Consider the following 27872-nt stretch of genomic DNA (forward strand, 5'->3'; position numbering starts at 1 on the left):
TTGGCTCCTTCTTTTATGATGGATGCTGGGCAAGTGTCTCCTTGACACCTGGATGGTTTAAGGCTTTTGATAATGGATTCAACCTCTGATGGAGTAACAGGGGTGAATTTGAAATCTTTGTTTAGAGTGGTGAGTGCGGTGGTTACGGAGATAGGATTAGTAAGTTTAGTGTTGGGCTTGTTGGTTTTGGCAGTAGTTGACAAGGTAGTTCTTTTTGCCTCAATTTTAGATTGAAGTAGTTTAATTTTGTTAAGTTGGGCATTTTGGATGTTAGTACACCAGCCGGTGTCTTTCTTGCAAGAGTCCGGAGGGGAGATATCAGATTCTAGTTCTTTGAAGATGGAAAAGAGCTGCTTAGGGCTAGATTTGGCATTTGAGATTCTGTTGTTATAATTCTCCCTTTTTGTTTTTAAGATAGCAGTTTTGAAAATGTATACTTATTCCGAGTTGATGTTTTTTTTTCCATGACGCCTCTGCGTCTCTTTTAACTTTGCGTAATGTTTTCAGCTCGGTAGTAAACCATTTGTTAAGGTGTGCTAAAGGTTTAGCTTTCCTTAATTTAAGTGGGGCTAATTGGTCCAAGGCCTTTAAGAGATTCTGATTGCATAGATCTACCATTGTGGAGGGGTCTGAGTCGAGGGGCAGCTCTTGCTGGGTGATGGGTTGAAGTAGTGGGAGAATGCTTTCTAACGAAATTAGGCGGTTATTCCTAGTTAGTGCTGGTGGGGCTTGGAGGTCTTTCGGAGATAGTTGTTTGGAGTCAGAGATTTCGAAGAGATGACATTGTGGTCAGACCATGCACAAGGCGTATTGGTGAGGATTTTGGTATTACAGTTGAAGTCTGCGACCTAGTCTATAATTCTGCCTTTGCAATGTGTAGGGTCAGATATCAGCAATGAGAAGCCTAATTCTGAGATAGCATTTTGGATGGCTAGAGCTTTAGTGTCTAGGTTGTCGTATAGTCCCAAGTTCAAGTCACCTAGAAGTAAGATTTGCGAATTAGGTTTAGTGTTTAGTGTGATGAGGCTGGTGATGTCTTCCTAGAAGGATGATAGTTGGCCAGGTGGTCTGTAAATGATGTGGATAAGGAGTGTCTGCTCTGATGAGAGAGGGAGTTTTACAGAAAGGAGTTCTGTCTCTTTCTCTAATGGCTAGGATCTTTTTGGCAATGATAGCTACCCCGCCTCCTCTCTTGGTAGTTCTGTCTGATCTGATGATATTGTTATCATGTGTGTTATTGATGTGGCAGGTTGCTACCATAAATTATGGAATACAAACTATTTTGTATTTAAAAGTGTAAGAGTGAAACCCCCACCTTTGCTTATGTCAAGAAAATATAGCAATATGAACATCCAATGAATATTGTGTGTGGTGTGTATTATATAAGAGTGTCTGACTATGAGGCAAGCAAATGGAAGTAATTGATTTATTAAAATGTGGAGCATCACTGATGACAGAGTGTGATACTATTTTAGATTATAAAAGCAGGAACCTACAGAAATGTCAGTATTATTATGATTATTATATATGGATGAATCAGAGAAACCAACTCAAGGGCTGCAAAAGGGATAATTCCTACTCTTAGGCATTGAGACCTATCTACACATTTGTGGACGCAGAACTAGATGGACCTGTCTGACTGGGAGAAAGTAAGTATGAAAATCCCCCAAAGGAAATTAAATATGCTCTATAACTATTCACCTGCTTAAGTTCAAGACGGGGACTGGTCTGGAAATGGTGCTACCAAAATACATTGATTTTGTAATGGGAAATGAAAAGTGCATCTCACTGCATTTAAAATCAAGTGAGATGTAATTTCAGTCCAACCCCAAAACATGCCTGAGCTATGTAGGCAATGATACAAATAGCACTTATGCTGCATGCAATTCTTTATACATTATAATCTCTTCAAATTGTTCCCATAGCGTTTTGACAGAAATAGTTAACAAAAAGCTGTGAAAGTCCGTATCATAGCCTAATGACGATATGCTTGAGAATGTGTGTTCTGTGGCACAGCTATTGAATAAGGATTGGGCAATGAGAGCAAGTTTAATTGTGTCATTTCTACTCCCATATATAATGACATGGTAAATCCCATGTACCCATCATTCTTGACACTGCATAATGGGACTCTGTTTGTCAGGTTAATGGGCAGGGGCACTTATACCCATTTTATAAAATCCTAGAACCATTCTCCCAGGTTGGATGGGTGAACCACAATTTTGTGCATTCTGAATCCATAACCTAATACAGGCAAATATATTTAGAAATTAAATACTCATACTAACAACCCACAGCACCATATTTACATGGTAAATGGGATGCAGAAGACAGTTCCTTGATGCTAGCATCTTTTGGTAATATTAGGGAAAGGAAAGTTCTTTGAATCATTTGTAAATGTAACCTTATATGTAATCTAGAAGTGTTATGAAGTAAAAAGAGTTTTGATGCAGTGGCTGACAAATGGCAGAATTGAAACTAGAATGCCTATTGTTATTCAGAATTAAATATATAAAGATTTGATTGTGTAAATTAATTCACACATGTGAAGATTTATGCAGGAAGGTTATTTTCCTTTTTGTGGACAAGCTGCCTGTGATTCTGTAATATTGTGCTGACTTCCCCTGCATAAAGCTTAGAGGCCACTTTTGTAATGACTTTATTTTAATAAAAGAAAATATTGACTCTTAAATTAGCCTGTTTCTTCTTCCAGGAATTGCGGGGTGGGGTTGTATGTTAATGAAACAGACCAATATACATCAGTTCATTTCTGCCCCAGAGGTGAATAGTACAGTGGAGAGGGGACAGTAGAAGAGAGTGAGGGAGAAGCAGTAGACAGAAGAATATCGTAGGGACAGAGAGAGGAAAAAAGAGTGAGAGAAAGAGGAGATTGGGTGGAAGAGGAGGGAGGAGAGTAGAAAGAAGGGAAAGGAATTAAGTGAACGGCATGGAGAGGAGTACAACGGTGTGAGAAATAAAGACCAAGGCAGGTCTGGCTGATTGAAGGGCACCACTGTTTGATATATTTTCTCCTCGGGGGCCCAGGATAGGATCCACTTAAATAATCCCAGAGGGAACAAAAGCGATAAGGAGGCTACCTATAGGCCTTCACTATTAGCTGATCAGACCATAGATTATGAGGGTTACCAGTCTCTAGTGATCAATTTGGGATTGAGGGAGCCCTGGGTTGCGGAAGGAAAATCCCATGGGAGAAGAGAGAGAGGGGGGACTCGATATGAACGTTTTAATGAAAAGCCTTGAACCATCTTCAAGAGTTGCTGTGTTCCTGAAGCCATCTGTGGAAGTATGCAAGATTGTTGCCATGATCAGGTTGGCTCTGGAAGTGCTTGTCCAAGAGGCGTGTTTGAAAAGCTGAGGGGCACAATTATGGAGATGATATCTAAGCATGGGAGAATGAGTTGTCCAATGGATGATGTCCGTGGCTAGTTTTAAGTCTTGTGGTCTCAAGATGGTTTTCTTGGCACTTGGTTGGGTATGAATAATTGGACGTACCATTGTCTGGTGTCGACTTGGGGTGCATTAGCCTGGTGTTAGAGTACAAGACCTTTATATGTAAGGACTTATTGATCATTACACTGGCGAGGTCTGATTTAGCTAGTTCAGTATACTTATGTAAAATTGCTGCAACACGTACTATGGTCGTTAGTTGATGTCTGATAACTAGGTGATATGGTTGTAGAAGTATAATATTATTCTAAAGAGCTACCTTGTTAGCGTTATAGTAATATATTTCTTTCTGTAAAAGGATTGTGTGGTGCTCAATTAACTTACTTTGAATAGCAAAGTGATTATGCGCCTGTGTTTGTGTGATGGAAAATATAAAGGGCCTAATTCATGCATTTCTTTGCACGGTGCAAAGTGACTTTGCACTGCCAACAAACACCCTGATTCCTTAAAGCCCTGGTAGCTGCAGACTACAACATAGCTTCACCACACCTTGGACACAGACACAAACACATTCTGCCTAAACAGGGAAACGCCTAACCAACTACCCCTTTACTAGGCGGCATGTATTCTGCCCCAAAGGAACATACGATTCCCTTACAGAAAACACTCTATTGAACGATGAGGAGGCTGGCCAATCAAGGGTGCCAGTCCTGCCCTCACCATACCACACACAGAGTTTTGTTTAAGCCAACCTCCAGATTAGACACACTGGACGTAACCGTCCTTCTTTGCCGCTAGTTTCCCCTTTTTCCTCTCTTAACTATCCCAGCTTCTGAATGGAAGTCGTCCCACAGAGTGGAACGCGCACTACGAGATACTGCGCCATTGAGGGAGAAAAGAAACACCCACACAAATAACGGTCGCAACTGGGCCTCTGGAGGTCTTCCTACGACTAGCTGAGGGGAAATCACCTTGGTAACATTCCTCATGAACAAAGTTAAACTAGGCCGCTGCGTATCTCGTATGACAAGCCTCGCCCTCACCAACATCAGGTCTGACTGAGGCGAACAGAACAAAAAAAACAACAACACGTGTGCCCCTTAGACAGCACACGCTGTCAAATGCGCCCTTTCCCATGATTCTTTTCCACTCCTGCCTCAGCCGCGCTCCGACACAGGGAGAGAGAGGACAGGATATGTCCCCCACTGCCGAGCCAGCTCATGAGACCAACACCTAACTTTCTCCTTCCTTCAGGTCCCGGCACCGGCACTGCTCGAGTTCTCGACCCTGGGAAGAGAGAGCGAGCGGCCATCCAGGAAATGGGACAGCTGATGGGGACGTCCCTTTTCTTTTTCTTCAGGGAAATCGCATCTCCCTCTCGTGCTCCCCTGGTGCTCTCCCTCTCATGGCGGGACCCCACCATTTTTATTCTTCAGGGGGATCTGCCACCTGCACTGTTCGGCATGGGGCGTTCCCCTCGATGCTGAGGTGAAACTACCTCACGGACCGGCCCGCTCCCCCTGCTGGTGGAGCATACCAAGTTGGCATGTCAAAACCCTTTGTGCTGGGGGCGTGATGCGACTGTGCTGAACGAGGAAAAGAAAATTCATACACATAATTAAGTGAAATGCGGGTTTACAAACACAAACTCCCAAGGAATGCGGGTTTACACATACACTAGCCAAAACAATTGTCTTTGCCATCGCTTGTTGTTTTTGGAGTAGCCTAAAATGTACAATTTCTCTGCTGTGTCTAGAACATGGATTTTCTTTACGTCAAATAGATGTTTTTTAGTCCAATCTGAGAAAATCATATATCGGTCACACGTTAATTCGTTTTTCGGTGACCTCGTGCCTCTAGATATGTTTTCACACTCCATGTTCACAGCCAAGTAGCACGTTTTGACTTTAGATTGAAAATGTAACATTGTCTGAGTAGTCCGCAGCACATATGCCTCCTGTAGGCTAGTGTTCTCTGTGCCAGCCAATTAATACATGTTTGCACACCTTTCTGGAGATAACAGCTCTTCTCTTCGATATACAAAGGGACGAGCCGGCGGGTACACAATTACATGGCTATTTAGAGAAAGTATGAAAATAGATTTCTAGGGAAAACAAGGCGTCGGTTTCTCGGTAGGAACATGGACGCAGAGAGCAATGGTTCTTGTTTGCGGTTAGTGACCCCTGTTGAACACCAATGATCTGATTCTATTGATTACTATTGATTACTTTCGATGCATTAAATAATGTATCGATGTTTCTTGTCATGCACGTGCAGTGAGTTATATGCATAGCCTGTTCACCTTGTGTGTTGTTGATGGATTTTTTCTTACTTGGAAAAACTTGCGATTGAAATTTTTTAAATGATTTTACTTTTTTCCGATTCCCAACTTATGTATAATATTTGAAGCCTCGGCAAACCATGATTCTGGATCCGTTTTCAGTGCACAGGAGGGAATTTTCATCCATGCAGGAAAACTTTCCACTAGTTTGAAAATGTCTCTGTAGTAGCTTTAATACCTGTTTAATTGAAAATGTAATTGATGAGGACCATATTTGGCAGAATGACAAGTGGGATGCCCCTAGCTATGTTATGATAGAGGTATGCAGTCCATTAAGGCCACATCAACATAATTTACGGTGGCGTAATTAACGCCTTCCCCACTCCCATTATGCCATATGGGGCAAAAATGGGAATGGGGAAGGGTAAATGGGGATTGGGGACTTACCGCCCCACCAACCTCGGAATGGGGCGGTAAGTCCGCCAACCACCATGGCGTAAACATAGTTTACGCCATGGTGGTAAAGGTACGACCCAGGCGGTAACTTACCGCCTGGGTCGGAATGAGGCCCAATGTGTCTTACCATTAGGGGCTTTTTGGGTACCGAAGACGCAGCTTCCCACATCATAGACTCAAGCGGCCAAAGCGCACTCGTTAATGGTTATACCCTCACAAGCACAATTCTCTTTGATTTACAGCACTGTTCTGTAAATCAAGGTGTTTGTTGTGCACCAGTACAAAGTCATTTTGCACCACGGAAAACATTCTGTAAATCAGGCCCAGAGCTTGTACATCCACCCATTTAGCACCAGGACAAGTCTGCGCACCCACGTTCCACCACCGCAGCCTCACATCCACCATTTTCTACGACGCGATCGCTTAGCCTTACCAACTGCCTGCTCACCAACGCTTCTACCCTCTCCTCACCACTGCTTCCCCGTCCTTGCTGCTTTCAATATAAGCGAGGGCTGCTCACTTCTCCTTTCACCTGCCCTGCCCTTTCCACGCCTCCTCTTCCCTACCGTGCTGGGTTTCTTCCTGGTATGGGATGGCACTGCCGCATTCTTCTCTCCTTACTACCCATGGCACACCGTACACGGATCCCGCCAGCTATTGACCTTCTGTTTTTTTCTTTTTTTTTTTATATCTCAGGCACATTTCTCAACAGCTGCATGTGGCCTCGGGGTGGGCAGTATCTTGTGTTAAAGGCCTGCTGACAATTGTTAATGGCCTTATTTTGCCTGGGTCATTACCAACGTTACCATACAGTACAGCCATGGCCAATTCCCATTACAATCTTCAGTATGAGTTTGGCAGTCATTTTGCAGTAAATCCACAGAGTTACCGCCATAATTGGTTACCGTTCCCACCACTCAATCCTGTGAATTTACCACAAGATTACAAGTGGTGGCAAGGCAATGTAAAATCCCTATTTTTGGAGTCATTAGGACTCCATCTGGATTTTGGTGTAATTACTGCAAGTGTTAATTCCGCCACTATAATTCTGCCAATTTTTTGGAGGTAAAGTAGAGGTCTGAATTCCAAAAGAGTTGAACCCTCTACTTTACCTCCAAACACAGAATTTGGTGGTGCACTAAATATTCAATGGAATTACCAGCACTTTTTTACCACGCAAGCCAAACTCGTACTGAGGACCAATGTTGAAAAATCTGTGGCTCTCAAGCGAAGATTACAATTTCAAATGTATGCAATTAAACAGGTTCCTGAGGAGCAGAATTGCAATCGTTTTCACTGAGTGCCATTCAAATAATTCCACTCACTCGCTTACTCACACTCAAGGCCTCATATATGGCTAAAATGAAAGATGGAAAAATGCAAAAACATTATTTCTGCAAATTTTACTTCAGTCCCCATCATCATACTATATAATAAAAGGCCAGATGCGGGTTTGTCCGATGCAGTCATGCGCAGTAGAGACTGTCCGCTTTGCCTGTTGTCACCGTTAGAGGGAGCTTTTGCCTTGGGAATTATATTGGCCAGCTGTACGTTGTGAAAATATCTCTCTTCACACACTTTGGCATGTGTAAACAGGCTTTCACACTAGTTTAAAATAATGTGGAGAACCATATATGGCATTTTAGACAGATAATCTGCATAGGACGAATCTGGATAAAATAGCACTGATTGGAGTACAGCAATTCAGTAAGCATCCCATTCTGAATACATTGTCCTCAGAAGGCAAGTGCCAGAATAAAATAGCATACAATATTATTATATTATAATATAATTGTTCTTTTTAACATGGTTAATACCAGAGATTGGTTTATAAGCACTGTAAGTGATTTGAATCCGGCACACACCCAAGTCAATGCCTAGCGTGTAATGCACAACTGAAATCCTTATTTATTTTTGTCTAAACGTTCTTTATTCTGACCGATATACCACTCATATTACGCCCCTCTCCTGGAACCCCCCTCCCCCTGTCACACTGAACCAGGAATCAGGCTGGTTTGCAAAGTTAAAATATTTATTTATGTATTGATAATTTAATCACACTATGTTTTAATGGGTACACAATAATCACCAATGGGGTGATGTAACACTGAATGATCTCTTTAATACACAAGGAGTAGTAGTGAGCAAAACAATTAAGCACAGAAATAATACTTTTGTGTTTGTGTGTGGATCAGATAGCACTGTGGTTAAAGGTCCTGCACACCCCTCAACCCCCCAGTAGGCAATGTAAAGAGATAGGAGAAGAGAACAGGTTTTCAGAAATAGCAGAACTCAACAGAATATCAATCCCACTTTCCCCCAGCAAACACAAGAGAAAACAGAATGGACTGTCAAGCTGTCTGAATGGCTTTTAAAGTTATTTTAGAGTGGACTGCGTAAAAACACTAAATATGGTCAAAAATGCTGAAATTGCTTTACATTCTCATGGGAGCCGCTCTGGATAGTTGCACACAAACACAAACAATGATTTAAGACCACAAAACAATTTGAAATCTTAAAATTCAAGTTGGAAGCAATCAAAAGCTGTTTTACACGTGTCAGAATTATCACCCAGCAAGATGGATGTTTGAGGGTGTGTTGTACCGACATTCTGCAGTTTCAGCAACAAAGAAAAAGGGATTTAAAGCAAGATTTTGGGGTTTCATTTAGCAAAACCCTGCTTTTTCCTTCTGTACTCCATTTTCACTTGTTGTGGAACCCAGTGACATATTGCAGGAGTGAGATCTCTGTTCCACCACTGACAACATGCGTGGTAGATTGGGCAGCCTTCTTTTCAAAGCGTGATTTTCAGAGGTTTCGGCGCGCACAAGGGTTTTGCAGCCATTTTGATGTTTCTGGCACCATCATAACACAGGGCTGCAGCATAGCAGAGCAGAAGTGAGTTAAAACATCCTACAGCACAGGATCGGGATTCGTACCTGTGTTGTGCTGCGTTATCTTGCTTCCAGAACAAACGCGCTTTGCCCCATGAGCTATCCCCCTCACAATAATCCCTTTATAATGTGAGGGTGCTTCCACCTGCATATGATGAATCTGTTGATGCACCACCGTGTGTGGCAGTCGTGGGATATACCAGAAAAAGATTCCCTTTTTACATGTTATCCATATCCCTAGTGCCCCTCCTCCCCCAGCTGCGAATCCCATGCATTACACATGCACCTTGCTAAAATGCAAACCTTTAGCTTCCATATGGGGTACTTTTGCATGATTCATGCCTTTTTCTGGCCCTGGAAAAAACCCTAGGAAGTTTGCATACGGCCCTTGTCACATTTGCACAAACAGTGATTACTCACCACAGAAAAGATTTTTGGAGCCCCTTTTTGGAGCCCCTTAATGTGTCCGTGAGACCACAGGCGCTTGCTGACCCTACCACCCTTGCATAGCTGCATAGGGGAGGGCCATGGATTCCCTGGCACCTATATTGCTGCAGTTGGAAAGCTGCAGAATGGAGAGTCTATGGGCCTCATTCCGACTCAGGCGTTAAGGGGTTTACGGCACCGTAAACGGCGCCGACCCTTAACGCCTGATTACAAGGTTCCCTTTGCGGGATGGCTGTTTAACGGCTGCTTTTTGCAGCCGTTAAAAGCCATGCCGCAAAGGGACCTTGGCGATAATTATGGCACCGTAATTTACGGTGCCGTAATTATCGCCTTTCCCCATTCCCATTATGCCCTATGGGGCAAAAATGGGAATCGGGAAGGGGCCATTGGTGAATGGGGAATTACCGCCCCACTCACCTTGGAATGGGGCGGTGATTCCGCCATCCACCATGGCGGAATTGCAACCTTAGCGGCATGGACCATGGTGCTAATAGCACCATGGTCCTCCGGCAAGGTTGTAATGAGGGCCTATGTGGTCGCTCTTACCTATAAGGCTGCACTTGCAGAGCTGTGCAGTGAATAGGCCATGCCTTCTCTTTCACCTATAGTGCAAGCCTTATAGATCTACACACTATCCTCATCCCTCCCCCGCAATCCCCGGGAAAAAATTATACATGCATTTTTTATAGATATGCACCCAGTCGGTAATAATAACAAATTATAGATTTTAAAAAATGCACGTTGACGTTGTAACAAAATTAAGTTGTGGTAATATTGAGGCAGCCAGTACCACTTAGTTGCAAGGTAACACATCTCAAACAATGTGTTTCAGTTAAAATGTTAGCAGGATTTCACGTCAAGCACACATAATACATGTGTGATAATTAATCATCAGGATATCCTTAAATCCCCCAATATGGATACATAATGAAAAACATATGGCATCACAGAAGACACCACTGAAGGCATCTCTGCTGATTTCACTCATGGCGTCAAGGAAGACCTTGCATATTATGCCACCTTTGAATTAAAGTAAATGAAGTAACATGGTATATCCATGATTCCACTCGTGCACACAGTTTTATCTGTAACATGCTTCCAGCAAAGTGGTTAAATTAATGATTGGTTCCCCCAATAATTTATATCCATGGGATGCCGTTCTCAGGTGGTAATATTCAAGATTGGTCCCTTTCACAGTGTCGAGATCCATTATTGGTCTCTCTCAGATGGTTATGTCGTAAACCTCATTACGAGTTTGGTGGTATCTCAGCAGTAATACCACCGAGCTACCACCAAATGGTATTACTGTTACCACCACATGGTGCAGCGGTATTACCACCAGCGGTATTACCACTGGGTTATACGTGGTGGTAGGCGGGGTTAGTCCCCATTAATTGGAGTCCATAGGACTCAATGGGGATTTTGGCAGTATCACCGCCGGTGGTAATATCACCAGTGGTAATACCACTGATTTGACACTTTTTTGGGTGGTAAGGCTGAGGAAAAGCCTCCAGCTTTTCATCTGCTTTACCGCCAAACCTGTAGTTCGGCGGTGAGTTAATGTGGCGGTAATGCAGTGGTACCATTTGTACCACACCGCCAAACTCTTAACGAGGCCCATTGGTCTCTCCCTGCGCTCTTTAAGGAGGCAGCTGACAGAAAAGCCCACTGCATGATCACCCCTTGCATGGGGTCTTCGTTCTGACGAGTAATAAGCATAGCACCAGCACAGCATGGCCCTGAAGGGCACCTCCTATCCGCAACTTGCGGTACCAAGTGAAGTGGCATAGGAAAGAGATCTCACATTATCCCCCGCCTACCTTGTTTAATACTAAAGCACAGTGGGGGGCAGACCACACCTGTCCTTTCCAGTTTATGGATGGGAATAATCTCCAAATACGATTTCATGCATGATTTCTGTAGGCCATGTCACACAAAGTCAAGTTTGCCAAGAAAAGTTCATCCCATGCCATTTCTCAGTGATCCCTTTAGTCACAGTAGGGACATTGATTTAACCATGTCAATGGCCCTCATTCCGAGGTTGGTGCTAGTCATGGCGCTATTAGCACCATGACTAGCACCAATACCGGTACCGCCACCGACTTGGTGGTATGGGGATTTACCGGTCTATTCCGACCATTGCGGGACCGGTAAGTCTCCATTTAAAAAGCCATTCCCCATTCCCATTTGAGCCCCCATAGGGCTCAATGGGAAGTGGGAAGGCGTCAATAACGGTACCGCAATAGCGGGTCCCGTCCATAACATCTGGTAAAACCATGCATTCAGGGAGGGACCCGCTAAGGGATCTCGGAATAGTGTGCAAAGGGATTACCGGCACCAGTGTCATTACCGGTGCCCAGGATCCCTTTGCGCCCATGTCGTAATGACCCCCAATGTCACTTTCTACCTTCAATGAACTGTACACTCCCTTTAAACAAACAGCTAGTTTAACTCTTATGTTAGCTGGTGAATTGCAGAGGTGTGAAACGTTATGTCTCGTAATAAAATCAGATGCGTTATTCCAATAATTAATATTTGCCATTATTCTGGGCAGACAATGGGCCTCACTCTGACTTTGGAGGTAACCACGCCGCTATTTGCGGCATGGCTGCCTCCAAAATCGTTCCGACTCCGCCCTGGTGAATGGAGTAATTACCGGTCCATTCCAAGGTTGGAGGGACCGGTAATTCCCCATTCACCAGGGCCCTTCCCCATTCCCATTTGAGCCCCCAAAAGGCTCAATGGGAATGGGGAAGGCGCTAATAACGGTACTGTAAATTACGGTACCATTATTAGCACTAAAGTCCCCTTGCGGGTCCCGTCCTTAACGCCTGCTAAAAGCAGGCGTTAAGGAAGGACCCGCAAAGTGAACTCGTAGTAGGGCGGTAAGGGTTTAACGGCACCAGTCTCGTTACCGGTGACTGTTAACCCTTACCGCCCTACTCGGAATGAGGCCCAGTATGTCTTACACACCGTGTGGAAAGTTGTTCTTCTGTATTGGATAGCATTCTAAGATTTTGGGAAAAGCAAAAGAGTGAATCATCAGATACTCAGCATAACTGCTGTAACTCCAGTCCTTGTATTAAGGCTCTGCTGCTGCTTTCCTAAGCTGGGTTTTCCAGGGTATAGTGTTAGCATTATAAAGACAAATGGGAGCATATCCAATTTTGTGTCACAATTCCATCAGTTGTTCTTTAATTTATCAAGGTTTCGCTGAGGATCCACTGCACTTCCAGCCAAGATGACTCTGTCACCTATATGAATTAGAAGCTACATAGACAATTCCATGAAGAAGGGCAGAAGGCTTCGAGGATAATGGGAACCGTGAGGAAGGTTGGATAAATAGATATTGAATGGAAAGGAGGCAGGGCGCATCCCTGTTTGAGGTCCTTCTCGGTTGGAGCCTTCCTGAGTTGCTTACCCCCCTTTGCCCAACCTAATGTGTTTGAGGTCCTTCTCGGTTGGAACCTTTCTGAGTTGCTTACCCCACTTTGCCCAGCCGAATGTTAACCCATACGCCTTCTGAAAAAACGATGGGGCATGATCAGTTTCTAACTCTGCCCACTTTCTCCAGAAAATCCCTTCCTGTTCATGGCTCTTCTTGATGCACTCTTTGTTGACCTTGGAAGGATAAATGGCTGATTTGGTCAATGATGGAATACAAGCCTGTGATCTGTGGGATGATCATAGGTCCCAGCAGCTAGAGCATGGCCCGCTACCTGTATTACACGCTATCACAGTTACCGTTTATGAATATTACACATGTGCCCTGACCATTCAATTTGTTATGCTATTTGCACAAGGTCTTGTAAGATCTATGACTAATGTATTATCCCTGCACCCTACTTCATGAACAGACGTATGTCAGGGAAAGAGGTCCAATTTACTATGGTGTTTCTGCCTTTCTCTCAATCATCATCCACTGAAAGCGTGAATTCACCCCGAACTTTAAGGTCCTTATATTCTTGCGTCTGCAGAGCTGCCTATATATTTTATGTACATTTCATGTTTTCTTAAAATGTTCTCTTTCTTTTTTCTTTTTTAGGTTAATCACTGTGTTTACCATGGAAAGGCTGGCTATCTATCTACTGATGATAACAACATCAGTGAAAGCCATGATGTGTCCAAAGCGGTGCACATGCCAAAATGTGTCTCCTTCCTACACCATTCTCTGTACAAAGACTGGCCTTTTGTTTGTGCCTCCGACCATTGACAGGAGGACAGCTGAGCTTAGGTTAATGGACAACTTCATCACCACCCTCAGAAGGAAGGATTTTGGAAACATGACGAACCTTATTCACTTGACCCTATCTAGGAACACCATTAGTCAAATTATGCCATATGCATTTTTTGACCTGAAAGGTCTTCACGCGCTGCATTTGGATAGTAACAGGTTGACCTACATCAACGAAGAACATTTTAAAGGCCTAAATAATCTGAGGCACCTAATTCTTAGCAACAATCAATTACATTTCATTTCTACGGGGGCCTTTGAGGATTTTATTGAAACAATTGAAGACCTAGATCTGTCATATAACAATTTAATTCAAATTCCCTGGGAGACGATTGGGAGATTATCCACTGTCAACTCAGTCGGTTTGGATCACAATCTTATCGATTACGTTCCCGAAGGGATCTTCTCGAACCTTCACAAACTTGCCAGACTCGATTTAACTTCAAATAAGCTGAAAAAGATCCCCCCCGATCCACTTTTTTCCCGAATCCAGGTGTGTGCCAAATCCAAAGGGTCACCATTGTGCACTCTGGTTCTTAGTTTTGGCGGGAACCCACTCCACTGCAACTGTGAACTGGTCTGGCTCAGGCGCCTTAACAGGGAAGACGACCTGGAAACCTGTGCCTCGCCCTTGGAGCTCATGGGCAAGTATTTCTGGTCCATTAAGGAGGAAGAGTTTGTCTGCGAGCCGCCCATGATAACTCACCGGACCCCCAGACAGGTGATCATGGAAGGCCAGAGTGTTTCATTAAAGTGTAAAGCCGTTGGAGACCCTGACCCGTATGTCCGCTGGATTTCTCCCGATGGGAAGCTGGTTTCTAATACCACCAGGACAATTTCCTATGAGAATGGAACATTGGATATTTTGACATCTCTGGTATCTGACCAGGGCATGTTTACATGCATAGCATCAAATCCAGCTGGGGAGTCAACAGGCCCGGTGGAGCTTGTCATTAACCCCTTCCCTCATCTTGCGAATAGCACCAGCTATGATAAAGAAAGCGAGTCCGGGCTTTCAGATATCCACACACCTGCCAAGTCAAGCGTCCCAGCAAATGACAGCAAGGCTCACCGAGAAAAAAAGGTTGTGGTTGTAGAGCTGACCTCCTCGTCTGCCCTCATACAGTGGCCTTCACAGCATCACATCCCTGGGATACGAATGTACCAAATCCAGTACAACAGCTCAACGGATGACATCCTCGTTTACAGGTAACATCAGCTTGAATTGCCCCACATGCTAACCAATGTAAGGCGATGTGTGCCCATACCGTGAGATTTAAAAAAGTATTGCTTTGTAGTGTTAATGTGTGTCAGACATGCTACAGCTAGTCTACTAAGGAGGCAATCTTGATTCACCCTTACATTCTTTTTGAATTTGAATGATTTATGAAGATGACTGCTGCAATGATTTTAAATCATTAAAAATTGAGGTATCATCTCTAAGCATAGGTAAAGTCATGTTATTGATATTTAATTTAGCTTATGAGAACCAAGCTTTATCTCAAGCAACAGTCAAACTATGCTGGGGATCCAATCCTGCCGTATTGGGGCGTCCCATTATTTTTGTTCACTCATCACCTATGTGCCCCTTTGCTAACTACTGACTTCAGCTATGATCTTTCATGGAGGGTTAAGGTGGCATGGCTCTTCTACACTTGAGAGTGGTGATTTAGGCATGCAGAATGTTCAGGCACCTTTCATTCCCAAAACCAGACTGCTTCGAAGATCAAGGCATTGTGTATCTAGGAAACAGCATGGGCGTTGATAATATCGAGGAGCGGGGGGCGGGGGGACGGTAGGCACCTGTTCTGTGCGTTCTTCAGAAAGGCAGACTAGGGATTCGGGTCAAAAGAGTGGGGGCAGCTTCCTCATTAGACTGGTTGAAAGAGGGGGCTACCACGAATCTGCGCAGTCATAGCATTTGCCCAGCTAAGGTGTCACAAATGACCTCTTATCCAGCAAAAAGACAATGCATAGCAATTGGTTTAAAGCTGATGTTAATGTGAACTATAGGCCTAGGTGCCTAGGTATATATCTATGTGGCCAGCATGATGTCCTTCTAAAAGAAATGTTCACAATGCAGGGACAACTGCTCTTCTTGGTCCATCGGGCATTTGGAAGCACACACAGGATGAGGATCTGTCCAAGCTATGTAAAATCCTTGGGCAGAGGTACAAGTGCTTCTGCATCTCTCAGCCCGTCCTTTCAACATCAGCATGTGTTTTGTCTATGGCATTGTTTCCATTGGCTCCACCAGCACACATGCGTCGTCCTTGTTCCTCCACCCATAATGCACACTCCTCACACGTCTGTCGACATCGGTATCCAGTGATAATATTGCAGGAAATAATAAAGAATGAATTTACAAAGATGAAAAAATATTGCAAGAAATAACAGAGTGGGTAACCAATACATAAAAGCAGAAAACATTTCGAAACAAATAAAATGTAAAGATAGTGGTGGATTTAGGTGTAAAAAAAAACAGATATAGTTTATAATTGGGATAAAGGGGAGGGAGACAAGGAGAGTTTAGGAGTAGCAGAGATAAGAGGGGTCAGGGGGTACGGTCACGGGGTACCCCCCAAAAATAGGTATTTTTACAATGTGCACTGTAAAAGGCATTTGCATATTTTTTCATGCTATATTTATTACACTTTGTAATTGTATGTTACTGTTATTTCCGCAATAAAATCACACTGGACCGTCGACATCGAATACCTGCCTTCATCCTTGCCACACACCAGTGACCCCTGACCTACCAGTCTCATTCCCCTTTCTGATGTTTTATTATTGAAGCATATTTAGTATGGTTGGGCAAAACTATTGATAATCTTCTCTCTTGCTCGACCCCAAGTCCTAGGCCCCTCACCAGAACTAAACAGTGTACAGGGTTTAGGAAGGTGGCATCTAAACGGTTGACCCCACATAACTGAGGATAGTACAGGGGCAATGCACTGGTTTTGGAAGCAAGACCACTCAGAGCAAGAGAGGTCTGAATTTCAGATCCGCGCTTAGAAACCGATCTCAGGTACGGTATTAGGTGTGTTGTAAAAAAAAACAATTAAATAACTAACAATTAAATAAATAATAGACCTTTGGAATCCACACCCGCCAGTCAAAAGCGGCCCCACATACTGCAACCTTCGGGACACCACACCATTGGCCCCCATAGATATCCCATAATGCAACCATGGGATCCACACACCAATTGACCACCAGGTCCATTCTATGATGTCTTTTATTGAAAGAAATATGGAGCCATCAGCCAGGGGATTTATCAGGGTAGAGAGGCTGGAGATATTGTAAGCTGCCCCTGCAAAGGTGGCCTGGGTTCATCCTCATCCCATGCCATATTGCAGGTGGGGCAGTCCTCAGCTTGAAGGCTGAAAGCCTGTGCTGGCTGTTTTGTGGCCCCAGTTTGTGGCTTTGTTTTGCTTCCTACTTATGGAGAATCTTGGATGAGGAATCACACTGCTAGGTATGCACAGTAGTCTGATCTCGTTTAGTCCTATAAATTAAAAATAAAAGCCTTGATAGTTTGTGTAAAACATCATGTGGGATGCAGGGGAGCAGGATCAACCTGTAGTATCGATAGAGGGGAAAGTTTCAGGAATGTTGTCAGGGAATGCTGTCTCTAATGTGTTATCCAATGAAATGTCAGCCACGTGGGAACACATATCTTAGTTATATCTATACTTATTTTATATTTATCTACATCAATGCATGCATTTTATTTCTTTACATTAATACAGACATAGACCTGTGTTTCTTAGTTCCAGCACACCTGTCCCTAAACATCCCTTCCCCAGGCCCCCCACGCCCCACCGATGATGCTCACACTTCCTTGCGTGGGATGACAGAAACCATTTTGATTTTTCTCCATGGTCAGACATTGCCTGACTGAAACATAAAGGAATTTAGGAACAACAGTAGGATTTTTTTGCAGCAGTCCTTTACCTATGAATCCGGGCAGTCGTTGAATAAAAAGCACAACCATATCGACTACATACGTGAAACTCTTAAGAGAAAGTCCAGTTACACTCCTCATAACCCATGCACTCCCACTAACCTAAGCAGTTTTGATTACTCCCTTACCATTAACTGTATGATTCTGGTCAATAGTTTACAGTTTTTGCCTCGTATTTAGGGTCTTGAATTCCCCTAGAAATGGTAAAAGTATTCTATATCTTTTATTTTTTTAATTATGGTTGGTTTATTTCATACCTTTCATATTAAATCAATACATCTCCATCACATGAAAAATAAAATCAAACCTTAGATTCCATATGCATCTTCCATCAATTAAAAACAAACATCAATACTAAAGAAACCTTAAAACATACAATTTAAAATTACATAATTCTCCTATGGAGCAATTCATTCAATTGCTTGCTATTTGGCAATTTTAGGACTTCTTCCAAGAATTTCATACCCACCAATGATGGCTATTTTATTGTCACCAACCAAAAGACTATTCCACCACTCCTTTTGAAATAGTGAGGTGAAAGTTATTATAACTTTAGATCATTTAAGGATTCGCAGTCGATTACTAAATGTTCAAGCGATTCAGGACCAAAAGATTGATACCAAAACCGACATGTCGGCGAGTCAACCCCCAACATCCTTCTCAGATTCAACACTTCCCTGGTTGGCAGAATATTCAATCTAAACCGGCAGGGGGATTTGGACAGGTATGGTGGAAGCTGGTTCACCCCTCTACGTTCCAAACTCAAATTTATGGCTAGTTTATACTTTGCCCTTTGTGCTTACGTCTCAATCCAGTCTTGGTAAAGTACCCGGCGTTCTGAAAAGGGCATCATTAGCAAATCCCAGATCCTCTAACGAAGACTTATATTCAGCATCCTATGAAACTAGAAGTTCTTCTCTCCACTCAGACGGTTCAGAATTCAGTATATTAAATGGAAGAGGAGCATCTAGATCCAAACATTTCCCATAGAATGCAAGTCTTTTCCATTTGATCATCGATTGCATAGACTGAAGCCCCAATTCGAATCTGATCAATACGTTTGGGGTGGATTGTGGAAGGTGGAGTACTCTTTTCCAGAATGGACCCTCAGTGATGTTCCAAAAGGTTTTTGTCCATCTCTGGACGACCTCTGCACCATATACCAGGATTGGGACCACCTTCTGGTTAAAGAAAGTGTGTATAGGTAACAAGGAGAACTTTCACAATCTTTTGTGTGAAATTAAGCCCTGAGTCGTCACATTTTTACATTTCAATTTAATGGATTCTATCCATTGCTTTTCCATACCACTTCGAATGAGGGTTATCTCTAGATGAGTCATTGGGTCCACACAATCTAGTGGGACATTGTTCATGCTCCATTTGAATCCTCTCTTTCGAATCCCAGATCATGATTTTCATTTTTTTTTACATTAATCCTCAGATAATTTCACTCAAAGTATTTTAGCAACTCATCCAAACTCCACTGTAAATCAATTTACGTCTGATCTTTGATCACAATGTCATCAGCATAAAACATCCAGGAAATTAATTGATTATTTAGCTTAGGGGGGAAGGCCCAGATGGGATTTTGATCTTTCTCAATATCAGCCAAAAAAAGGTTAAACAATGCAGGTGCCAAGGAGCAGTCCTGTTTTAAGACTCTAAAGGTTTGAATTTGCTTCGAAAAGATGGCCCTCATAGTCTAACCCTCATACTTGTGTTGGGGTAAAGCAAATTGATAGTGTCAACTGATAGCTTCAGCTAAGTCCTTCGGGCACCCCCAGCACAGAAGCTTATCCACAACCTCCCCCTGCTGATGCTATCAAAGGCCTGCTTGAGATCAATAAAAGCAACATAGAGTTTTGAATTGGACTGCAGAATCTGGGTCTTTAATATACTCAATAAAAAGAGGTTGAGATTTGTCCCCACCCCTCTAACAAATACAGTTTGTCTTGAGTGCAGCCACCCAGCCTTTCTGGCCCATGCAACAAGGTGCCATAATAATAGGGAGGCAAACATTTTCCTATGGAGTCCAATAAGGCAATAGGACGATAGTTCAATGGGGTCTCTCTACAGCCTTTCTTGAACTTCAGAATGATCAATGCCATCCTACAAAATGTAGACACTTCCCTGCATTCGAAAATGTGTCTGAATAGTATATAGCAGAATTCTGCCCAAACTTCTGGATTTTTTTGTTGGTATGTTATTGTTAAGGCCATTGGGGTCGGCAGCCCTGGAAGAATTACGTTTTTGATAAGGTAGATAATATCACCCCTATAAATAACGATATCCCATTTTATATCTGGGGAGCTATTGTCAGCAGATTGAGTATCTGTCTCCCGCTCCACAGTCAATTCAAGATAGCTAGCCACAAAATGATCAGCTTCAGTGGAAGACCCATGTGCGAAGAGACTTGAAAAATGCTTGAGCCATCTATATTCGGGCACTACGGGGTAGATAGAAGCCAATTTATGGTAGTCATTATTATTATTATTTTTTTTTTTTTATTGTGTATACAGGTTTAGAGAAAAACGAAACTTTTACACATTAAATATCTCCAATAAATTACAGCGCAAATTCATTCTCAAATTCATTATTATATCAATCATAATAAATAACATAAGAAATATCATGATATTGTAAGCAAGTAGTGATAACATTATTTTAAAAAGAATGTATTAAAGATAACATTTTTCAAAACAAGGATTATTCAAGAACTAAAACAGGGAAAGGAACAATGCAACTCAGACCCAAGAAAAAAAATCCAATTTGGTTCTAGATATCAACTTTTATCGAGTTCCTCAAGCAGATAAATATCTGCCTCAAACTTACGCAGCTTCTCATCAACACATCTCCATACCTCTGTTAAGGCTACAATCTTACTACGACTATTGCCTATTAGGTATTGCAGCCAAAAGTATTCACTGGCAATTTCCTGCAGACTTTCCACAAATTTAGAGTAGTGACGTTCATAGATGGTAGTCATTCCTATACACTTTGTAAGGACATGCCTAACTGATTCAGGCTCCTGCTTATCACAGCAAATTCTGCACGTTCTCTCCAGAGCTGGCATACCCGTCCATGCTCCTCTAGTTTCTAGGATATCCAGCCGGTTGAGCCTAATATTCAGGAATATCCGGCGTGTTATCAATGATGGCATAGTTTAAGATATCCTTGGAATTCCTTATAGTTGAAAGGCATCCTAGGGAAGGTTGATAAAGATTTCATATTTGCAACCTTCCCATGACTTTTTACCTAGTCGAGTTTCTCAGCAGTGTTTTTCAAGGATTTTAACATCACCCGTCACCATATTCCCGACTAGGGGTCCAACTCAGTTCCTCAAAGAAACCCTCATTAGTACGTTTGAATTTATTCAAGGTCTTATTTGAGCCATTCTTCAAAGGCGCACTAAGTATTGACTGAAAGATGTCAGGTGGGGCGAACATGATCTTTCAATATAACTTTTCTCTATTGAGGCTAATCAGGGTGTTAAGGGAGATTAATCCCATTTCCACCTAATGGCATCTATAGGGGTGTAGTAACTAAATCCTAGGATTCTACGCCAGATACAGCCTTCAATCTTATACGCTCATGATGTCCAGTCTCTACTGGCAGTCATTATTATTTAGCACAGCCCAGATGTCCCTGCTGTTTTTATTTACCATCATTTTCAGGATTGCCTCTGCATCATGCTGAATGCGCAGGGCCTTGGAGGAAAGTAAACAATTACGCTATTGTTATTTGCCTTTCCTAATCAAGTCGTTTTTATCGGCAATGTTTAACTTATTCAGGTGCCTTAGGTCTGCCTGAATAATGTTTTTTTTGTTCCACCAGGTCTTTGCTATAATGATGAATCCTTATGGGCTATGGGTAGGCATTCGGGAGACGGGACGACTTGAACTGGCAAAAAAGGTAGTCATAAAGCAAAGGCCCACCCTTAACCAGCAACAATTGTTTTAGTCCCTCCATAATCACTGTCATATCACCCGGTCGAATTTGCACCCTATTTCCCACCTGGTTTACTTCGATATTCTCACTATCCATTTTTGGCGTCATTATTTCATCCCTATTCCAAGTAAGCTTCAACATGTTATGATCACTAAATCCCCTAGAACAAACATCAACGGTGGCCACATATTTAGATATGTTAGAGGATACAGAGAAATAATTCAAATAAGAGCGTTGCACACCTCTAGACCAAGTAGTCACAGCGGGGATGTCACCCTTAATTTGGCCATTCAACAGCACAATATCCCGGGCCTTCAGTTCTTTCCGCCAGAGTCTAGCTCTTTCTGGCATTCTATTGCTAGTTAATACATTCCCCCATCATCAGAGCAATCAAAGTTCAGGTCACCTCAGATAACAAAATAAGGGTTTGGATTATTCACAAAAATCCTATCTGTCCATTTTATCAATAGGTCCACAAATGCGTTGTTGCTAACTGCAGATGGATTCCAATATAAGTTGAAGATAAACAGTGGAATATTTGGCAAACCCCCAGCTCTCTCCCAGGTCACATAAACTATCTGCATATAAGAGCTTTGGTTTACAAATTCTGTCATTCTCAACCCACAACCCAGTTTTATCAGTGTCAGGAGCCCAGAAGAAGGACTACCCTGAGTGTTTTTTTGGGCCAGATTGCAGCAGACTTCAAAGCCGTCACAGATGGGGGGATTTACCAACCACATCTCCTGGAGACAAATTACATCAAAATCTTTTAGGTCAGCCCCATCGATCTGAAATAAATGCTTGTGACCCCTAGTGTTCCATGAGCACTATCGAAACGGCACGTCATCCGAAGGGTCTGGTTGTTACTTCCTCGATGGTCGGGCCAGAGCCCCTGCCAACCCGGACCAATCTTTGCCTGTTTTCTCCAGTGATGGTTGCTCTTCTCCAACTACTATGGACCTTTGGTTCTGTGTAGTAAAGTCTCTGGTGATTTTCAATAATGACATATCTTTAAAGCCTGTACGTTGGCCCTGATCAAAATGGGAGTGGGCCGAAAGCGCCAAATGATTCAGTGGAGTCAGTCTCCTTTTTTGTCGATAAATCTGTTCTTAGTTTGGTACAATCATTGTACCCAGATCCAAACCGGGCACCACTCACTACGTCGTGAACAAGGCACGCTGTAATCTTGTATCCCAGTGTCAATAGGTCAACTGATGCTTCCAATATCATATTGCGCACCAAGCTTGAATATAGATGTGATGAGACCCAATCCATTCGCTGTTCATTAACCAATAGAACAATATTTAGGTCTTCTGATTTTATACTTCTGAGCTTTGGGGTACAATGAAGAAGACTGAGAACATTTGCTAGATTCAAAATTGGGCCATCTCTACAAGGCAGAAGTCTTTCTATTGTGACCTTAAGAGTTAGATGCCCACAAGGGGGCTCTTCTTTTGCTGGATTAAGAAGATCCTTTTCTTTCTGAAACACAGGATGGAATATCAGTCCAAAGCCTTCTCTAGAGCCCTTAGCGAAAATAGCTGGCCTATTTTGTTTTTCTTCAAGCGTAAAAGATTTGACAACAGGAGAAACCGATTCAATTTCCTTCATTGACTCAGTGATCTGAATTTCCGAAAGATGCCCCACTGGTTCATCAATGGGAGGGTGTGGATGATCAAACCCATGTTTCCACCCAAGTGCAACTTCCATTACATCATCCTCAAGCCCATCCTCATCTGAATATGTCGACAAGTCAAGACAACGCAACATCTCCTCATCCATGACCATATCTTGTTTTTCTGGTTCTTCTTGTGATGCCAAAAGGGGAACCGATCTTGTAGCTTGAAGACTGGTCTTACATTTCAAGCTTTTATTTTGGTTAGAGGAGGGTTGAGAAGGTGTTGTTAGTTTTCACAGAAATGCCCTTGAGCAATTTGATTTTGGCTGGTTGTGATTTGACAAATGTGTGCTCTTTTTCTGCGTATTATGTGGAGGTATAGACTGGTTGATTTTGGACTTGGATTTATCAAAGATAATAAATTGCTTTGCATCTGTTGTAGTAATAGATGCTTCAGTAGAGGGATCAATTGGTTGATTTACCACCAACCTTGCAGTTAGTTGAGAGGTATTTTCCCAACTGCACAATTCAGGGGCAACATTATCTACTGGTTGGATATTGGACCCTGATTGCCGTCCACTCTCGGCTCTATTAATACTGGTTTGAAGCGAAGATTCTCTTCTATCCAATAAGTCCTCCAGTGATATAGATGTTAAACCTAGGAGACCACATTTGTTGGATTGAGCCGAGAGGAGTTGAACTCCCACCTTTTTAGGGTGTGAGCTGTCCTGGGTCTTTCTTGCCCAATTCAGAGTTTCAAGTATAGCAGACATTAGTATGGTTTTTTCCATTGGCTTCCCCTCTCGCCAAGTCAAACAGTCTTTCCTACCATTTTGATGATGCTTCAGTCTCTCTATTTAGCTGATCTTTCAGGGATTCTGCCAGAGATTCCAAACTCGTAAGTTTAGACTGCGATGATATCAGCAGGGGGGCTTGGTCTTTAATTGAATCGTTCAGCTGCTCATATCATTTAACAAAGGGATTGAGAGCCACCGTGAGAGAAGACATTATCATTTCTTGAAGATTTTGGAACTCTGGTATCCTTTCAGGATGGATCATTGGGGGGGCCTTGTTGATGACGGATGGGAAATTCTCTGTTTCAGATTCTAGAGAAGAGGAATTGCTCAAAATATATTGATTTCGTATTGCTACTGGGACAATAGGATCACATATATCTGAGACTGTCTCTATTACTTGATTCATAGCCGTAGAATTTACGACGAGGGGTAAGTTAACCCCTTTCTTGCTGTAAGGAAATTAACATTAAGTTGGGGGGTAAGATTCTCATGTAGGCTCAATGAGGTCTCAACTTGATCTTTTTGCTAGGCTCGAGGTGTTCAGGGTGTCTGTATTCTGAAGACCTCAATGAAACGTCTCTGACTTTCCACAGTAGTTTTCATTTCTGCCATACCTTTCTATAGTCTTGATGCAATCACTGCATGTTGTATTTCCAAACAATCAGCTGAAGGATTAAGCCATCGCTCTGATTCCATCTTTTTGGCCAAGAAATATTGCATATCCTCGGGAGAGTCAGGATGAGCAAATACATCCTCCAAGTCCACATGTTCATCTGCGAAACTTGAGCAGTCCAATCATTGAGTGGGGTTGCAGCTGATCTTTGACATTGCCACAGGTTCCATGAAATTAGGATAGGCTGCCATCCTCCCCTTTAACAGCTCAGAGTTCATGTCAACATTGGGTGGCTTTGACGTGGAAGCCAGGGTAACCACAGACAGGGGGACCCTGGGTTCGATATGAACGGATGGATTCTGATCCGTCATCAAAGGAGATATATGCGAAATGTTAGGACGGAGTATTCTCTCCCACTTAGCCTTGATGTTGATGGAATTGGGGGTATTTGAGAGTAATAGTTCCATCTCCCTCACTTGCATCAAGTTAATTAGATCAGTGTTGGAAATAAGTGGTAAGAGAGCAGATCAGCAAGCTGGCTGTCAAGCTCTCCCAACCTAGTGACGGTATCAGCACCTTTTAGTTGACTGGGCTCCGAGACTTCCTCAATAGTATTGTGCACATGGCTAACACCATACCCATTGATAGTACATTCAGGCTCAACAGCCCCCTGTGCATCGTCGCACCATCTTCCCATTCTGCTGGTATGCAGGCCCTTCATCTTGGAAGTTTTCTTAATTGTTACTAGTTTGCCAAAATAGTAGTCGGGCAGGGCAGAGATACAGGGGTAGGCAGAAGGATCAGAGGTGACTCCAGTGGCGCTACAGTAATGAACGATAATGAACACAAAAGGTTCCTTAAATGCTCTCAGTGGAGATGGCAACAGTGTAAGAGGCAAGAGGTTAATCCTACTCCAGACCGGCCTCCCGCCGGGGTTAGGAAGATGAAAGAACTGGGAGTGGATAACCGGAGTGTAGCTAATCACCCGGTCTCCCGCATCAACGATACCTTGCAGCAACCAGCAGGAACGCAGGAGGCAGAACTCCTCTCCTCTTAGAATCCAAGGACACAGCAAATAGCGAAATGGCAAAACGGCTTCTGAGGGGACAGGCAATCTAGCAACCCAGCTACCCAGACTGCTTCCACCACTCAGCACCACTTTTCCCTCGCTCCGTGAGGTGCAGGAAGTTTTAGTGTTGTAGCTCCGCCCTCAGCGTAGACACTGTGAATAGACTGCCAGAGTGCTTCCACCACTTAGCACCACTCCGCGCTCTCTCTCCGCGAGGTGCAGGAAGTTTTACTCTTGTAGCTAGGCTCTCAGCATAGACACTGTGAATACACTGCCAAACTGCTTCCACCACTGAGCACTAGTCCGTGCTCGCTCCGTGAGGTGCAGGAAATTTAAGTATTGTAGCTCCGCCCTCAGCATTGACACTGTGAATAGACTGACAGACTGCTTCCACCACTTACCACCACTCCGCGCTCGCTCAACAAGGTGCAGGAAGTGTTAGTGTTGTAGCTCCACCCAAAGCATAGACACTGTGAATAGACTGCCAGACTGCTTCCACCACTTAGCACCACTCTACACTCGCTCCACGAGGTGCAGGAGGTTTTAGTGTTGTAGCCCCGTCCTCAGTATAGACACTGTGAATAGACTGCCAGACTGCTTCCACCACTCAGCACCACTCAGCGTTCGCTCTGCGAGGTGTAGGAAGTTTTAGTGTTAAAGCTCTGCCCTCAGCATAGACACTGTGAATAGACTGCCAGACTGCGTCCACCACTCAGCACCACTCCACTTCAATTTGATGAGGAACATGGAAAGTCCAAATTAAAAGGGATGCAGCCTTTGAAGGGAGCAGCCAGGTGACCTGTTTTTTTCTAATCTCGGATCAGGGTGAAGCCACCTATTTGTCCTGCAGCTTTGTTCTTTAAGCATGGGTCCTGGAATTTCTACTGGTTCAGCGATAGTATACCTTGCTCAGGATGAGTAGAACCGATGTCCAACAATGCAAGTGGAAACCTGCACTCTGCTAAGAAATTTAGGTCCAGTTGTACTTCTTAGGATTGGCATCTTGAAGGACTAGCCAATCCTTTCCCCCTGTATTTTAGGGAGATTGCGTTTACTCTCAAGGATCACCTCTCCCAGAAATCTTCTGCTGCACCTCCCAGCCCTAATGGACTCCCAAAAATCTTCTGCCTGCCGCCTAGTAAGCTATCATGAGGCACGGTCGCTCCTTTTCGTGACACTGCCCCCACTGACTCTCTGACGTCCTGTTTTATGCAATAGCTTTCTCTACTTCCATGGATCACTAACCACTACCACCTTGTTTCACATGCCTCTGAGTCCTGCCTAGCCAAAACATTTCTGTAATGCACCTTACATTGGTGCAGCCATTTTCGTTTTTGAGTGTTTAGAGTGCCTGTAGCAAAATTCAATTTTAGGTGCCCTTACATCTGTGCTGCCATTTTCGCTGTTGTGTGTTCAGAGTGCCTAGCATCAAAAATCGAATTTAGGTGCCCTACATATATTTTGTGTGCTCTGATTGCTATTCAAGTGCATCTGTTTCTTGCTTCCATCAGCTACTGGTGAGTCTGTGCTCGTACTGTGCAGCCCCTCCTCCTCTTTCCCCTCCTTTCTTCCACCACTATGGCACTTATCTCCCCTATCTTTCCTAACTGTTATACTATCACCTACCCTACCTCTATCACAAAGTCTGGAAGCAAAAAGTTTAAAAAAGATATTCTGACCTCTAACCCTGGCCTACCTATCGCAGACACTTATGTCATTGCAACTTTCAAATAGATCTTTACTGATATCTCTTCACTGTCCCCTCATCCCCTCTCCAGATCTATGGACACCTCATCTCATATCTATTCTCTCTTCTCTTACATCCTCACCCATTAATGGTGGCACTAAATGGGAAGTCCTCTTGACGGGCTTGGCATCATCCAGGTGTATCAATAATGTCTATCACACTAGCACTATCTTGGTTGAGGGTCCTCAAGCTAACCTCCTCCTCTTTCACCGGGGCCTGCAGGCAGTCCCTCGTTAACTTCCTCCCCACCTCTGCTACTCCTTCTTCCACTCTCTCTGTCCCCCCACTCCGACTGGTGTACCACCCCCCCTGTACCCCTCCTTAGAACACCAACAAAGGCAGAGATCTCTTTCATCTATGCACGCTTAATGCTCGTCCTGCCATCAAATACTC

The 27872-nt window shown here is 43.3% G+C and overlaps 1 protein-coding gene across 4 annotated transcripts in view; it reads left to right on the forward strand.

The window, feature by feature from the left end:
* Positions 1-27872, forward strand: part of LOC138566853 (leucine-rich repeat and fibronectin type III domain-containing protein 1-like protein) — a 3353432-nt gene that overhangs the window by 3106081 nt on the left and 219479 nt on the right. For all 4 annotated transcript variants that reach the window (XR_011302045.1, XM_069644559.1, XM_069644558.1 and 1 more), the window contains one exon: positions 13532-14929. Coding sequence is in view for 3 of the 4 variants with exons in the window: in XM_069644559.1 (XP_069500660.1) it covers positions 13551-14929 (1379 nt within the window). In the remaining variant the exon portion in view is untranslated. The remainder of the gene's footprint in view (positions 1-13531; positions 14930-27872) is intronic.

Source organism: Ambystoma mexicanum, chromosome 2p, assembly GCF_040938575.1.
Source record: "Ambystoma mexicanum isolate Mex_15411 chromosome 2p, UKY_AmexF1_1, whole genome shotgun sequence".
NCBI classification, from domain to species: Eukaryota; Metazoa; Chordata; class Amphibia; order Caudata; family Ambystomatidae; genus Ambystoma; species Ambystoma mexicanum.